Here is a 13,788-nt window from a genome sequence, read left to right as displayed (position 1 = left end):
TGAGAGGATTCACCAGGGACAGAGTGGGCTGCTAAACAGGCAGATCCAAGAAGTACACTACTAAGGCCAGTCAGGACAGGTCTGCCACTTTCATGTCAGGGATTGAAATCATGTTGCAGTGGCTGCCATGGCTTCATAGTGTTGAGCCACAGGGGAGCGCCCAAGGAGTTTCTTATCTCATATGATATTAATGGCTTCAAGATTAATGTTAGCTAATTATTAACTCTGGTGTTGTTTTACTGTGACTATGAGCGAAATCTTTACTCTTTGCAGGTGCAATAATTCTTCCGGGTTATTCTAGGATCATCAAGCAATTATCTATTTTTTAAATGAATAGGGAATATAAAGTAATTTTTCAAAGATGGCAAATCTTTCAGCTTTAAAATCATACCACTCTGATGTGGATGAGAAAACCAAAGTCTGACATCTGAAAAGCAAAAATGACTCCATTTTCTCCGTAGGCAGGAGATCCAATAGCTTAAAAAAAATTTTTTTTTAAATACAAGTACAAAAGAAATACTGAGAAAAAAAAATCACTATCATTATTGCTGAGCATATTCAAACAGGCAACCTGGTAAATGTAAAAAGTAATTAAGAGTACAAGATCTGATCACTGTACAATGATCAAGCCTTTTCACACACGTTACGGATCTTTAAGAAAAATGTTGGAACATCTTTGTGTCTTGGATTCCTCATGTGTGAAACGGTGCTGCTGAGAGGATACGAGGCTAGGCAAGCAAAAACAATTTGGAAAAGTGCTACTCATAACCGGGAATGTGCTGGATGTTAGTTAGCTACAGAGAGAGCAGTAGTGATTCATTTTGAGTGGGGGGGGGGAGGGGTCTCCGGACTCTATATTTGAAAGCCCAGCTCGAGGCGAAAGCGCAGCGAATTTAAGAACGGGAGCTCACATTTTAAAGATCTCTGGGTTCAAGGCAGCAGCAACCTTGGAAAGCTCCCCCCGCCCCCCCACCTCTTTTCTGTCACAAAGCTCGGTTACTCCTACTTTTCTCTGTAGTGTTTGGGGCACCACTATTTCACAGAGAAAATCTCCCAGTAAAGCAAGCACACCCCTTTCTCGTCACCCCTTGGGCCCGCAGCTCACCTAAGGTTTTCCCTACGTAGTGGTCGCAGCCCCAGACCGCAGACCTCCTCAAAGACACTCTCGAGAGGGCCAAGACACGGCAGGCACTCCCTAGACAGACCCTGGGTCAAGGAAACTGAGCACCCACAGGCTGAAAAGTACTCTAGCCCAGGTACGTGAGCTAACCCTGACTGGCAAAATTAACACACACGAGCATCTCCTCAGATAACCATCGCGAGAAAAGACTGCAAAGGGCGAGAGAAGCCCACTTTCTCGCGAGAAGAGGGGGCATCGGCGGAAATTGAGAAATGGCCCCCTAGGCGACCCGGACCCAGCAAGGGGGCGGGGCCAGATTTAAATCCGCCTCCTTCCGGCTCCTTTCCCCGCCCCCTAGCCTGAGGTGTCGGCCGGGTGTGCGGGTGGCGGGGTTCTCCAGGTTCCGCCCGGCTGGTGCAGGTTGGTGTTCAAAGCTTTGGGAACGCGCTTTGGCCAAATTTGAGGAGGGGGGGCGGGGAGGGGCTTGCGGCCCCGCCCCCTTCTCCAGCTCGCCGCGGGCGAATCGGCCCGCCTCCTCCTCCGGCCGGCCTTGGGGCCGCGTCCCCACGGCAACTCGGCGGCGGAGGCCTGAGGTTTTGTCCGCAGGTGTCGGTGGCAAGGACCCGGGGCACTGTGTGCTTCGGCCCCATGGTGGGCTTCGGCGCCAACCGGCGGGCGGGCCGCCTGCCCTCCTTCGTGTTGGTGGTGCTTCTGGTGGTGATCGTCGCCCTAGCCTTCAATTACTGGAGCATCTCCTCCCGCCACGTCCTTCTTCAGGAGGAGGTGGCCGAGCTGCAGGGCCAGGTCCAGCGCACCGAGGTGGCCCGCGGGCGCCTGGAGAAGCGCAATTCGGATCTCCTTCTCTTGGTGGACTCGCACAAGAAACAGATCGACCAGAAGGAGGCCGATTACGGCCGCCTTAGCAGCCGACTGCAGGCCAAGGAGGGCCTGGGGAAGAGATGCGAGGATGACAAGGTAAGGACGAAACCTCTGCCCTCAATCCCCATAATTTTCTTTCAGCTCCCGGGTGGGAGGTTAGCCCGCCATCGGCTGCCTTGTGCCTTCCAGGATTGCAACCCTGGAGGCTACCTTTCCAGCCAACAGCCCTGTTTCTGTCACTTTTCCCGGTTTATCACTGCCACATTCTCCAATCACTGCCAAACGAAGCTGGCTCCAAGTTCTGATTCTCAAGAGTGGCCTGTGTGTGGATGCCGCCTTTTCTCCGAGCTCAACTGCTGAGTTGGCAGTAGTAATCATCTGGCTTATGTGGCAGCCTTAACGTTCACAGATAGACAAATCTGGAAACTGCCAGGTTGGGTGTGGGTATTGGTGCCTCATCCTTATTCAGTGCATACTGAGCAATATTAATTTCTTTATTTCAAGAATGGGGGCTCCTCTAACTATTCCACTTTGGTGGTTACAATATATCCTTTAAGCATTGTGACTTCTCTTAAATCTAATTGCGTTGATTATTAAGTAATGAAAAAAAATCAGCTTTTACAGATTTTTTTTTTGGTAATCAAAATGTTAAGATAAGGGGTAGCATATGAACTGCACTTGAACATAGGTTAATCAAAATTATGTACTCAATTTGACTAATGAAATTAACCAAAAAAGCTAGAATCAAAAAAATATGTTCTGAACAGCAGTACCTCATATTGTCCTTGAAAGAAAATAAAATGAATTTTGTATGCTGAAGTAGTTATTGAGGTTGGCATTTTATACAGGTGACAAGCCATACAAAGCTTTAAATTTGACAAATTTAAAGCTAAATTGTAGCAATAACTGCTATTAAGTAGTTTCCACCAGCATATTGAAAGCTATATTATTAATTTATGACTTGTTTAACTTCTGTTGGCATAGCAGAGTGTGAAGATTTCTGGGTTTGATAAGCAAATGTCTTTCTTTGATAATCACACTTTTTGTGTGTGATCCTATTACAATTGCAAATTTTTATTTTGTATGTCACAGTCATTTATAACAAAACATTATAGATTAAAATCTCCAAGAGCTTCCAACTTCCTTATCACCATAAATACCTCCTTACTCTCTCTTTATGTCATGGAAAGTGAGATCCTCAGGTAAGTATTTTTCTATAATTCCCTCTTCACCACAACATAGAGAGAATTCCTCTGAGAGGAGCAAGAGATTAGCAAATCTGTGCACATACTACACATTGAATTCTAACCACTGAAAAATCAGTGTTGTGTAGAGTAGGCAGAAAGTCATGAAGTATTAAAATGAAGTCTTCAAACTTGGAATGGTTAAGCATTACCATTTAAATTCTCTAATATGAAAGGAAAGCTGTCTTTTCTAGTCATTTATATTTTGGATTCTATTTCTTCTACCTCCATTATTGTAATCTGTCTCTTTCAATAAGTTTCACTTTTATTTTCAACCAGGTATAGATGGCCCCTATTGTAAATTTTTTCTATTCCTCTTATCTCCCAATCAACCAATTTCTTTTTTACTGTCCCTGCTGAATTCCAGTTATTAGTGGTCTATAAATGCTTTGTCTACTTCCTCTTTTTCATTCTCCATCCTAAGACTTTGTTTCCCCATCCTAAGTCTTTTCTTCTAGCTGCCACCCTTCTTTCCATCCCTTTTTTAAAGCTATTCTCATGAAGGGCACAGGTGACAATCTTCATAGTCAAATCTAAAAAGCATTTTTATTATTTTTACCCCCTACATCCCAAAAAGCATTTTTTTTTTTTAAAGATTTATTTATTTGTACATACAGAACTGGGGTACAGGCCAGAGGCTCAGGGGCGGTGAGAGGCTTCACCAGAGGCAGAGTGGGGAGCAAAACAGGCAGATCCACGAAGTACACTGCTGAGGGGAGCAGTGGGCGGGTCAGGAGAGGTCTGCCTCGCCATGTGGTCTCCTCCGGGGCAGGCGGGAATTGAACTCATGCGGAAGCAGCTTTAGATTCTCAGTGCAGTGCTTTAACCTGTTGCGCCACCAGGGAGGTCCCAGCATTTTTATTTTTAATCTATTTATTCTCTTAGTGGTTTAGTACTGTTGATTGTCTCTAGGTTTTGGAAAACAATTTTCCTTTCTTGCTCCTGTTAATTATTAAACTGTCCATATATGCTTTCTACCCTCTTTACTATATTCTTTTTTGGGTATTCTTTTTTTCTCAGCCACCTAATGAACTCTGTTTTGGATTTCTGCTTTCCTTTTATATCAATATTTTTCACAGCGGTGTTAAACAAGACTACTGCCCTAAGAGATCAGGAGTAAAAAAGAAAACCTTTTCTAGAGAGAAATGTTAAATAATATTAGTGTATCCTCGAAGAATTTATGACTGCTAGCATATAAGTAATTTTAGAATCTGTTAATAAGGAAGTCGAATTAATTTTAATATGGTATCTTTGATCACAGATAATAACTTTCATATTATATTTGTTATGATAGGTCAGAAGAATGGAACACAATAGTGGGAAGGTATCTTGACTTTACTTGGCAGATTTTGTTGCAACTGGCTCATAAACCTGTTATCTCTTACTTGTTTGTTAATTCCATATTTTGAGCTAGTCATAGCATTTTTGTTTAGTGCTTGTGAATATTCTTGGCGTTAATGAGGGGGCTCTAAGCTGCTAATAGAAATAGTAGTCTTTGTCTAAATGAACTATAGATGCACTCTGACTTTAAGAGATATTTCCTTTATTACTGCTACTCGCTTTACCACATAGTAGATTTTAAAAGGCTGTACCTATAGCTATATGATTTCGAAGAAAGTTATTTCACTACTTTGCACCCATTTCCTCATCTGTAAAATGGGGATCATAGCACCTCCCTGGGTATTGTACAGGTTCGAGATCACATATATGTAGAATTATCTAACTTGACACATTACAAATCAAATTATAGGAAAAAAACCCTGAAACCTTCTTATTTTTTATAACTAACCTTAAAATCCCTCTGGATAGTGATAGTGTTGGAGGAAGGAATAGGAAATTTGACAATTAAAAGTGTCTCTTCCCAAAAACAAAAACAAAAACAAACAAACAAAAAAAGTGTCTCTTCCATTTAAAACCAGATCTGTTAATATGGTCTCTTGAACAAAGGCTCTGCCTTTCAGTTTTTTATCTATAGTGGCATTGGAAGTGGCCTATTAATAGCCATTCATACTTCCTTTATCATTGTAGACAGGCCCTATTTTTCTTTGTTATATGTGTTTCTCCCTTATGACTCTGGGCTAAATTCTGATTGGTTTAAGTCAGTTATGGTAATTTCATGATTCTTTTCAGTGATTAGTTTAAGAAGGGACTTATTATGGGGCTGATGAGTTATGAGGGTAAGTTTTCTAGTTCCTTAAAAGAACTGCATTTGTGGACCTCTCTGGTGGTGCAACAGGTTAAGTTGCAGCACAATGAAGCCACCCTCAGCAACTGCAGCACGAGTTCCATCCCCTGCCAGGGAGCTGATCCACATGGCATAGCAGACCTCTTCTGTCTCACCCTTTCCTCCCCTTGGCAGTGTATTTCAGTCGATCCATCTGTTCTACTCCCGACTCTGACTCTGGTGAATCCGCTTACCCATACACCTGGCTCACCTACGCCCCAGCTCTTGTAAGCATAAAAATAAATAAATCTTTAAAAAAAAAACTGCACTTGTACCTCTGTGGTATTATTACCCCAAGCCCAGATTCCCCAGGCTGTTCATGAGAAAGCATTAAACAAACTCTTATTAGAGGACATTCTAAAAAATACCCCACCAGTGCTCTTCAAAAAAGTTACACTTAGAAGATGGCCCTTTTTTCTGATGATGTTCTTTCTGCAAGTGGTACCTGAAATAAAGGCAAGCAGTGTCAAGAGATAAGGATAAAAGTTAGCTAAGGAATAACCAAGGCAATGAATATGACAGACTGGGGCTATTACAATAGAATGTTGTACTTGTAAAGTGAGATAAAAATTTTTCCTGATCAAGTTGAGATTTCCTTAGTTTCAGCCTAAGTTGTCCTATTAATATTCTCAGTGCTAAGCTAGTGTCTGAGATATAGGTTAACTCTTACATATTCCCAAGACAATGCATATAGTGATCTAAATCCACATGTGGTTTTGGGAGTCCTCAGGGTCTTTATCTTAAGTATCAACAGTGGTGTTTGGGGGCTTGCCAAGGTACTGTCTTCACCGCCTTTTGGAGGCCAGGATCCTTTGGTGGCATCATCTCCGTGTGCACTCTTGAACTGCAGTGTTCCATACTGAAGATTCCTTTATCCTTGCTGAGCTGTCATAGGTAGGATGTATGTATAGGGGATACTGGCAAACAATCCTTGTCCAGGCTGTCTTCTTTTCTATCTAAATGAAATTTTATTTCAGAAGATTTAGATTTATGGAATTATTGCAGCAGTAGTACAGAGTTATTGAATATCCCTCACCTGGTTTCTCTGGTTATTAACATGTTACATTAGTTTGGTATATTTGTCACAATTAATGAACTGGTTTTGATACATTATTATTAACTAAAACCCATGCTTCAGATTTTCTGTTTCCTCCTAATGTCCTTTTACTATTCCAGTACCCCATCTGGGATATCACATGACATTTAGTCAACATGTCTCTGGGCTCCTTTTGGTTGTGACAGTTTTTTACTTTCCGGGCCTTTGTGTCCTTTACAGTTTTATAGAATGTCCTTGTCTGAGATTTTTCTCAGGCTTAGACTGGGATTATGGTTTTTAGTAGGAATATCAAGATATAAGGTGCCATTCTCATGGCTTTTATTTCAGGGGTACAAAATGAGTTATCATTATTACTTTTAATCTTGCTCATCTGCCTGGTAGTATTTGTCAGATTTCTTGACTGTAAAATTACTTTTTTTTCTCCCATTCTCTTTGTGAAAAAGTCATTATGTGCCGCCAGACTAATGAATGGGCAATTATGCACTACCTCCTTAAGGGCAAAGTATCTTATATTATCTGGGATTACTTCACATGGTCCTAATCTCTGCCCTCTCACTTACTAATTTTTTCAATCCTTTATTTAAACCAGTATGGACTCGTGGATATTTATTTTATACTTTTAATACAATGCTACTTTATTTTGTTGCTCAAATTGTTCCAGCCTTGGCTATTGGGGAGCTCTTTCAATTGACTCTTATCTCCCTTTGGCATAACAACTCTGTGTTTGTGACCCTTTCTCTCCTGGGAACCCCACTTCCCAGTTTAATTTCTTATCTTCCTTCAATAAGGTTCCACTCTTCAGGGTTATATTAATTTGCTAGGACTTCCATACAAAATACCACAGAACAGAAACATATGTTCTCATAGTTGTGGAATAGCAAAGTCTAAGGTTGAAGTGCCAACGGGTTTGTTTTCTTTGGGGCCCTCTCTCCTTAGCTTTATGATGGCCACCCCCTTGCTGCTTTGTCCTCACATGGTTATCCTTCTGAGCATTTTCCTCCCTGTGTTCATTTCTCATAAGAATACTGGTTATTTTGGATCATAACCCCTATCTATTGACCTTATTTTAACTTAATCACTTTAAAGACTTTATTTCCAAATAGGTTACAATCTGAGGTACTAGGGTTTGAGTCCATAACATGTAAATTTTGGGAGAACATATTTCAGCCCGTAACAAGGGTATCGATGATTCACACATTGCTTTTTCTTTCCTCTTTCCTCCTGAATATAGGGTATTCCTCTTATCCTAATTTGAAATCTTACTACCTATAGCTTTTGTGAAAGCTATGTGGGTGTAGGCGAGCCATGTCAAGCTCTTGATAAATAAAGGGAACTGTTAGAATATAAAAAACTCCTCGCTAAAATTACTGTTTTCTTTACAGATGCAAAAGTGCATCAGTGTTGAACAGTTAATGACTTCTTTTCCCTTTAACAACCATAATCCTTAACTGAGGCAGTATCTGTGTATATACCTTTGGTTGAGTAGTGAAAGGTCATGTTCCAGAGAAAGAGAAGCGTATTACTCCCTATCCCCTACCCACTTTCCTCATGCCAAAGAAAAACCATAAGCTCAGTGTTTGCCAAACAGATATATGTGCAGACACTAGTACATAACAGGTCTCTTATGAACTCAAATCCTGGCTCTGCCATTTACTATGTGTATAACCTTGAGCAAATTACTTTTTGTGTCCGTTTCTTCATCTTTAAAGTGAGAACAATAATACGGGCCTCACTCATTTTTATGCGGTTTCAGTGAATGAATTCATTGAAATTCTTATAACAATGTCTACCACAGAGGAAAAAGAAAGAAAGAAATGCTTAATAATGTTGTGATAGCTTTTATTCCACAGCTACTTCCTTATTTATACACCACCCTCTCTCCAGGATGAATTTCTGTCTGTGTTCCTGCCCAAGATCCGGCCACAGTTCTAATCTACCTGCTTCACCCATTGCTCCTGGTTATCTGGCTTTTTTTTCCCCCTCCTTTTTGCTAGTTCCTGTTCTACTTGTAGTTAGGATTAGCTGATTCTTCCTGTGTTGTCTTATTCCTTAGAGCTTGCTTATTCCTCTCTAATTTGAGGGTCAGCCTTTACAGTTTTGATATGCTGCACATATTTGTGCTTTTGCCCATGCTTCATCAGTAATAATCTAGTAACATTCTAGCCATAATTTGTTACCTCAAGTTATTCATAAATCATGCAGAACTTACGCTGCCTTTCCAAACTATCCCTTTTCTTTGTTCCTATAAATAATGCTCATGCGACCATTATTAAAACTGAGGTTAGATAATTTTGGTGTCTTCTTTGATTTCAACTTCTCATATTTAGTAATTTAGCATGCAGATCAGTTAATCAAATTGAGTTCTCTGATTCCAACCAATTCTCTGATTGGAAGACAGAGAATTGATTGAGGAGAAAGCAGTAACTTTCTAACTAATCTTATTTCCTGGCCTCTCTTTTATTTTAGTCAATTCTTCACCTTAAGCAAATCCGAGGTTTCAGACCTTGCTTTCAGAGTGGCTGTATCACTCACTGCAGGATAGACCTTTGCTGTCTGACCATTAAGGTCTTCCTTGGATTGGCTCCAGCCTATGTGTCCCTCTATCTCCTGCTCTGAATCATGTTCCAGACAGGTTGTTTTGCTTACTTTTCTCTGCTTACTTGCCTGTGTCATGCTAACTTCTTTTCCTGCCTTTTGACACTCTGCCTCTTGTCTCTCTTCTGTGTATCTGTTCATCTAGTCTTTTACCCATCTTCTGGTTTATTTCTACCATGAAGTTCCCAGGGACTTCTAACTTGAAGCATGCTTTTCCTTCTTAAATGCATTTTACATTTGTTGTTTGTATCACCCTAAGTGATTTTTTTTTTTAAAGATTTATTTATTTGTGCATACAGAACTGGGGTACAGGCCAGAGGCTCAGGGGCGGTGAGAGGCTTCACCAGAGACAGAGTGGGGAGCAGAACAGGCAGATCGACGAAGTACACTGCTGAGGGGAGCAGTGGGCGGGTCAGGAGAGGTCTGCCACGCCATGTGGTCACCTCCGGGGCAGGCGGGAATCGAACTCATGCAGAAGCGGCTTTAGATTCTCAGTGCTGTGCTTTAACCCGCTGCGCCACCAGGGAGGGCCGTGATTTTGTTTTTTTTTAAGTTTTCACTAGTAACTTCTTATGTGTTAGCTTTGTCTTCTTAACAAAGTTTTTAAATTCCTTGAGGAAGGACCATATTTAAAATTTCTTCCTATAGAAATTGATTGTCCTTAGTGCTGATACAAAGTGTTAGCAGTTACTGGATTGGTATAGACCCTAATCCAATGTCATCTTTTCTTGTAAGAAGAGGAATTTAGGACATTGATATAGAAAGACACACAGGGAAGAAGGCCATGTGAAGATTGGAGTGATGCATCTGTAAGCCAAGCACTGCCAAGAATGTCAGCAAGTATCAAGAAACTAAGAGAGGAAGGATCCTTCCCCAGAGTCTTTAGAGACCCTACAAACAATTTAATTTTGAAGTAAATTATGAGAGAATAAATTTCAGTGGTTTTAAGATGCTGAGTTTGTAGAATGTTGTTATAGAAACCCTAGGAAACTAATATAAGATTAAATAAGAACTTTAGCAGACTTTTTTTTTTTATAGAAACCAACAAACTGACTCTAAAATGTATACAGAAATACAAATAACATCAAATAGCCAAAGTCAAAAACAACAAACTTGGGGGACTTCTACTCTTTGATTTCACGATTTATAAAGATATAATAGTCAAAATAAGGTGACATTAATTTTAAAATTGCATATTATTCACTGAAAAAAATAGAATGCAGATAGATGGTCAGTTAATTTTTGGTAAAGGTGCTTGACTTACGGAAAAATGAAAATAAGGCCCTTCCTGTTGGCACAATGGGTTAGGGCTCAGCACTGCAAGTTAGCTGCAGCCACTTCAGTGTGACTTCTCTCTCCCACCCAGAGGTAATCCACATGACGTGGCAGACCTTTCCTGCCTCCCTCGCTACTCCCCTCAGCAGTGTACTTTGTTGATCTGCCTGTTCTGCTCCCCACTCTGTCTGTGGTGAACCATCTCACCACCCCTGCACCTCTAGCCTGTACCCCAGCTCTGTATGCATGAATAAATAAATCTTTAAAAAATGAAAATATTTTCAATAAATGATGCTGAAACAAATGTATGTCTTTATGGGGAAAAAACAATAACTGCTACTTTAAAATATATACAAAATTAACTTGAAATGAATCCTGGACCTAAATATAAAATATGAAACTATAAATTTTCTAGAAGGTAACAAAAGAGAAAAAAATATTTGTGACTTTAGGATAGTAATGAATTTTTGAGGGCATAGGGAACAATATCTGAAAAATGTAGACTTTCCAAATTAAAAAAAAAAAAAAAACTTTAAAAAAAGACAAGGGGGCTCTCCCTGCTGGCGTAGTGGGTTAGAGCACAGCACTAAGAAGCTAAAGCCATTTCAGTATGAGTTCGATCCCCGCTCTGGAGGTGACCACATGGCATGGCAGACCTCTCCTGACCCTCCCACTGCTCCTCTCAGCAGTGTACTTGTCAGTCGGCCTGTTCTGCTTCCCACTCTGTCTCTGATGAATCCTCTCACCACCCCTGCACCACTGGCCTGTACCTCAGTTCTGTATGCATAAATAAATAAATCTTGAAGAAAAAAAAAGAGAGAAGTGCCATCCCTGGTGGTGCAGTGGGTTGAAACACAGCACTGTGAGGCTGTTTGCAGCCACTGCAGCACAAGTTAGATCCCCTGCCTGGGAGATGACCCACTAGCGTGACAGACCTGTCTCACCCGGTGCCTGTCTCAGAAGTGTGTTTCTGTCTGCCTGTTCTGCTCTCCTCTCTATCTCTGGTAAATACTCTCATTCCTGCACCTTTGGCCTGTACCCCAGCTTTCGTATGCATAAATAAATAAATCTTAAAAAAAATAAATAAAAGACAAAAAAGACATGAAAAAAAATATATTCATGAATGGGCTTCCATGGTGCACAAGTGGTTAAATCACAGCACTATGAAGCTGTCAGCAGCCACTTACAGCAGGAATTCCATCGCCAGCCAGGGACCTAACCCACATGGCACAGCAGACCTCTCCTGCCTTGTCCCTGGCCCCCCTCAGCAATGTGTTTCAGTGAATCTGCCTGTACTGTTCCCTACTCTTGTCTCTTTGAATCCTCTCACCCCCCACACCTCTGGCCTGCACCTCAGCTCTTGTCTGCATCAATGAATAAACCTTAAAAAAAAATTCACAATATGGTTATCTGATAGAAGAATTATATCAGAATATTTAAAAACCTCTTATAACTCCATAATTATATAACTCATTTTTTTTTTACAAAGGAAAGATTTGAACAGATATTTCATCAAAGAAAATTTATGGCCTGTAAATAAACAGATGAAAAAGATACTCAGTATCATTCATCATCAAGGGGATGCAAAGGAAAATCACAAGAGATACCAGTACACCCATTATAATGACTAGCATTGAAAAATATTGACAAAAAAAGTTAATGTGTACCTGCTAGCAGATATATAAAATTGTGCAAACCTGTGGAAAATGCCTTAGTAGTTTCATATATAAAGTTAAATATATAACTACCATATTCACCCAACCCAAGGACCTTTTTCTGGGTTTTACAATTAATCCCCACAAATTTTGAGTTTTCAGGTGAGAAATATTTACTGTGGATTTTACACAACAGAAAAGGGAGTGGTAAGTATCTTGGACCATGCCCTCTCCACAGAAAGGCAGGGATCCTGGTTTTGTAAGGCTGATTATCAGGGCTAGATGGCCAGAAGATTTTGGAATATTCTATACAAGGGCGTGGATCTATACAAGGGCCATGTGGTTCTTCCTATGTGGCATGTCTGGTTATCATCCTGAGTCTCTATCCATTGTAATAAGTATTAGTAGGATAATGAGACCTAGGTCACTTCAAGATCAGTCTTCCATCATCTGCTGTCTCATTGTCCTTTAATTTTCTGCTGATTCTGGGGCCCTTGCCTGAAGATAGGAAACCTCTAATGGGTGAAAGGGTGAAGAGTAGGCAAGCAAAGTCTAGGTCCAAGAGTTCTGTAACAATTGCACTCTTAGGTGTTTCTACAACTGAAATAAAAATATCACCACACAAACACCCAGAGTAGCTACACACACATAAAAGCCAAAAACTGGGAAAAGCCAATGTCTAAAGTTAATGAATAAACAAACTGATAAATCCATGTAGTGGATTCTTGCTCAACAATAAAAAGGAATGAATTATTTATACACTCAGCAGCATAGATGAATCTTGAAGCCATTATAATGAATGTAAGAAGCCCAACACAAAAGATACATACTGTTCTAGAATATAATATTTTAGAAAAAACAAATCTATGATGATTTGTTTGCAGAGCAGTTGTTGCCTGAAGTCAGAGGGATGACAAAGAAGAAACTTGTGAAACAGTGGTAAAAATGTGTTAAATCTTGATTGTTGTAGTTATAACAAATTGTATATACTTTAAATTGTCCATTTTGCATAAATTATTTCAATGAAGTTTTAAAATAATAATAATAGGGAGTCAGTGACTTCCTATTGCTCTTAATGCAGCGCACAATTTTTTTTTTAAGATTTATTTATTCATACAGAACTGGGGTACAAGTCAGAGATGCAGGGGTGGTGAGAGACTTCACAAGAGACAGAGTGGGGAACAGAACAGGCAGATCAACGAAGTACACTACTGAGGGGAACAGGGGGCGGGTCAAGAGAGGTCTGATTCCCGCATGATCACCTCCAGTGCAGGAATCCAACTCACAGAGGCAGCTGTGGCCAGCTTGCAGTGCTGCATCCTAACCCATTGTTAACCCATTGCGCAACCAGGAAGGGCCCCACAAATCTGTTCTTAATCTAACTCTAGTTTTATAGTCTAATATCAGATATCATCATTCTTCCCTCAGCCCACATACAGAACTTTCAGATGCTCAGTCCTCCATGCTTTTCCCTACGCTGTGCTTTGAAACAGACTGCCTTTAATTTGGAAACTCCTTAGACATCTCTTCTTACTCCAAACCTCTCCCTAATCTTTTGTTTTTAGGTTTTAGCTAGAACTTACTCCAGAATATCTGCTCCAATGAATCAGCAGAAATTTTATTTTATTCATATATAGAATGTAAAGAAACAAAGCAAAGGAACAGCAAAAAAAAACAAAACCCTTGAAATCTGACTGTAGAACTGAGGGAGGGGTCCTCCCTGGTGGCCTATGGGTTAC

The 13,788-nt window shown here is 40.4% G+C and overlaps 1 protein-coding gene across 2 annotated transcripts in view; it reads left to right on the top strand.

Annotated features, from left to right (window-relative positions):
* The first annotated feature begins 1,479 nt into the window (after positions 1-1,479).
* CASC4 (cancer susceptibility candidate 4) overlaps positions 1,480-13,788 on the top strand; it is a 70,988-nt gene continuing 58,679 nt past the window's right edge. For both annotated transcript variants that reach the window (XM_012728773.1, XM_012728772.1), the window contains exon 1: positions 1,480-2,095. In XM_012728773.1, coding sequence (XP_012584227.1) covers positions 1,769-2,095 — 327 coding nt within the window. In that variant the 5' untranslated portion in view covers positions 1,480-1,768. The remainder of the gene's footprint in view (positions 2,096-13,788) is intronic.

The sequence above is a fragment of the Condylura cristata genome, unplaced genomic scaffold (genome assembly GCF_000260355.1).
Source record: "Condylura cristata isolate star-nosed mole 26May11 unplaced genomic scaffold, ConCri1.0 scaffold00023, whole genome shotgun sequence".
Lineage (NCBI taxonomy): Eukaryota > Metazoa > Chordata > Mammalia > Eulipotyphla > Talpidae > Condylura > Condylura cristata.
The sequence above is the reverse complement of the archived record's forward strand: the minus strand, read 5'-3'. Positions and strand labels throughout refer to the sequence as shown.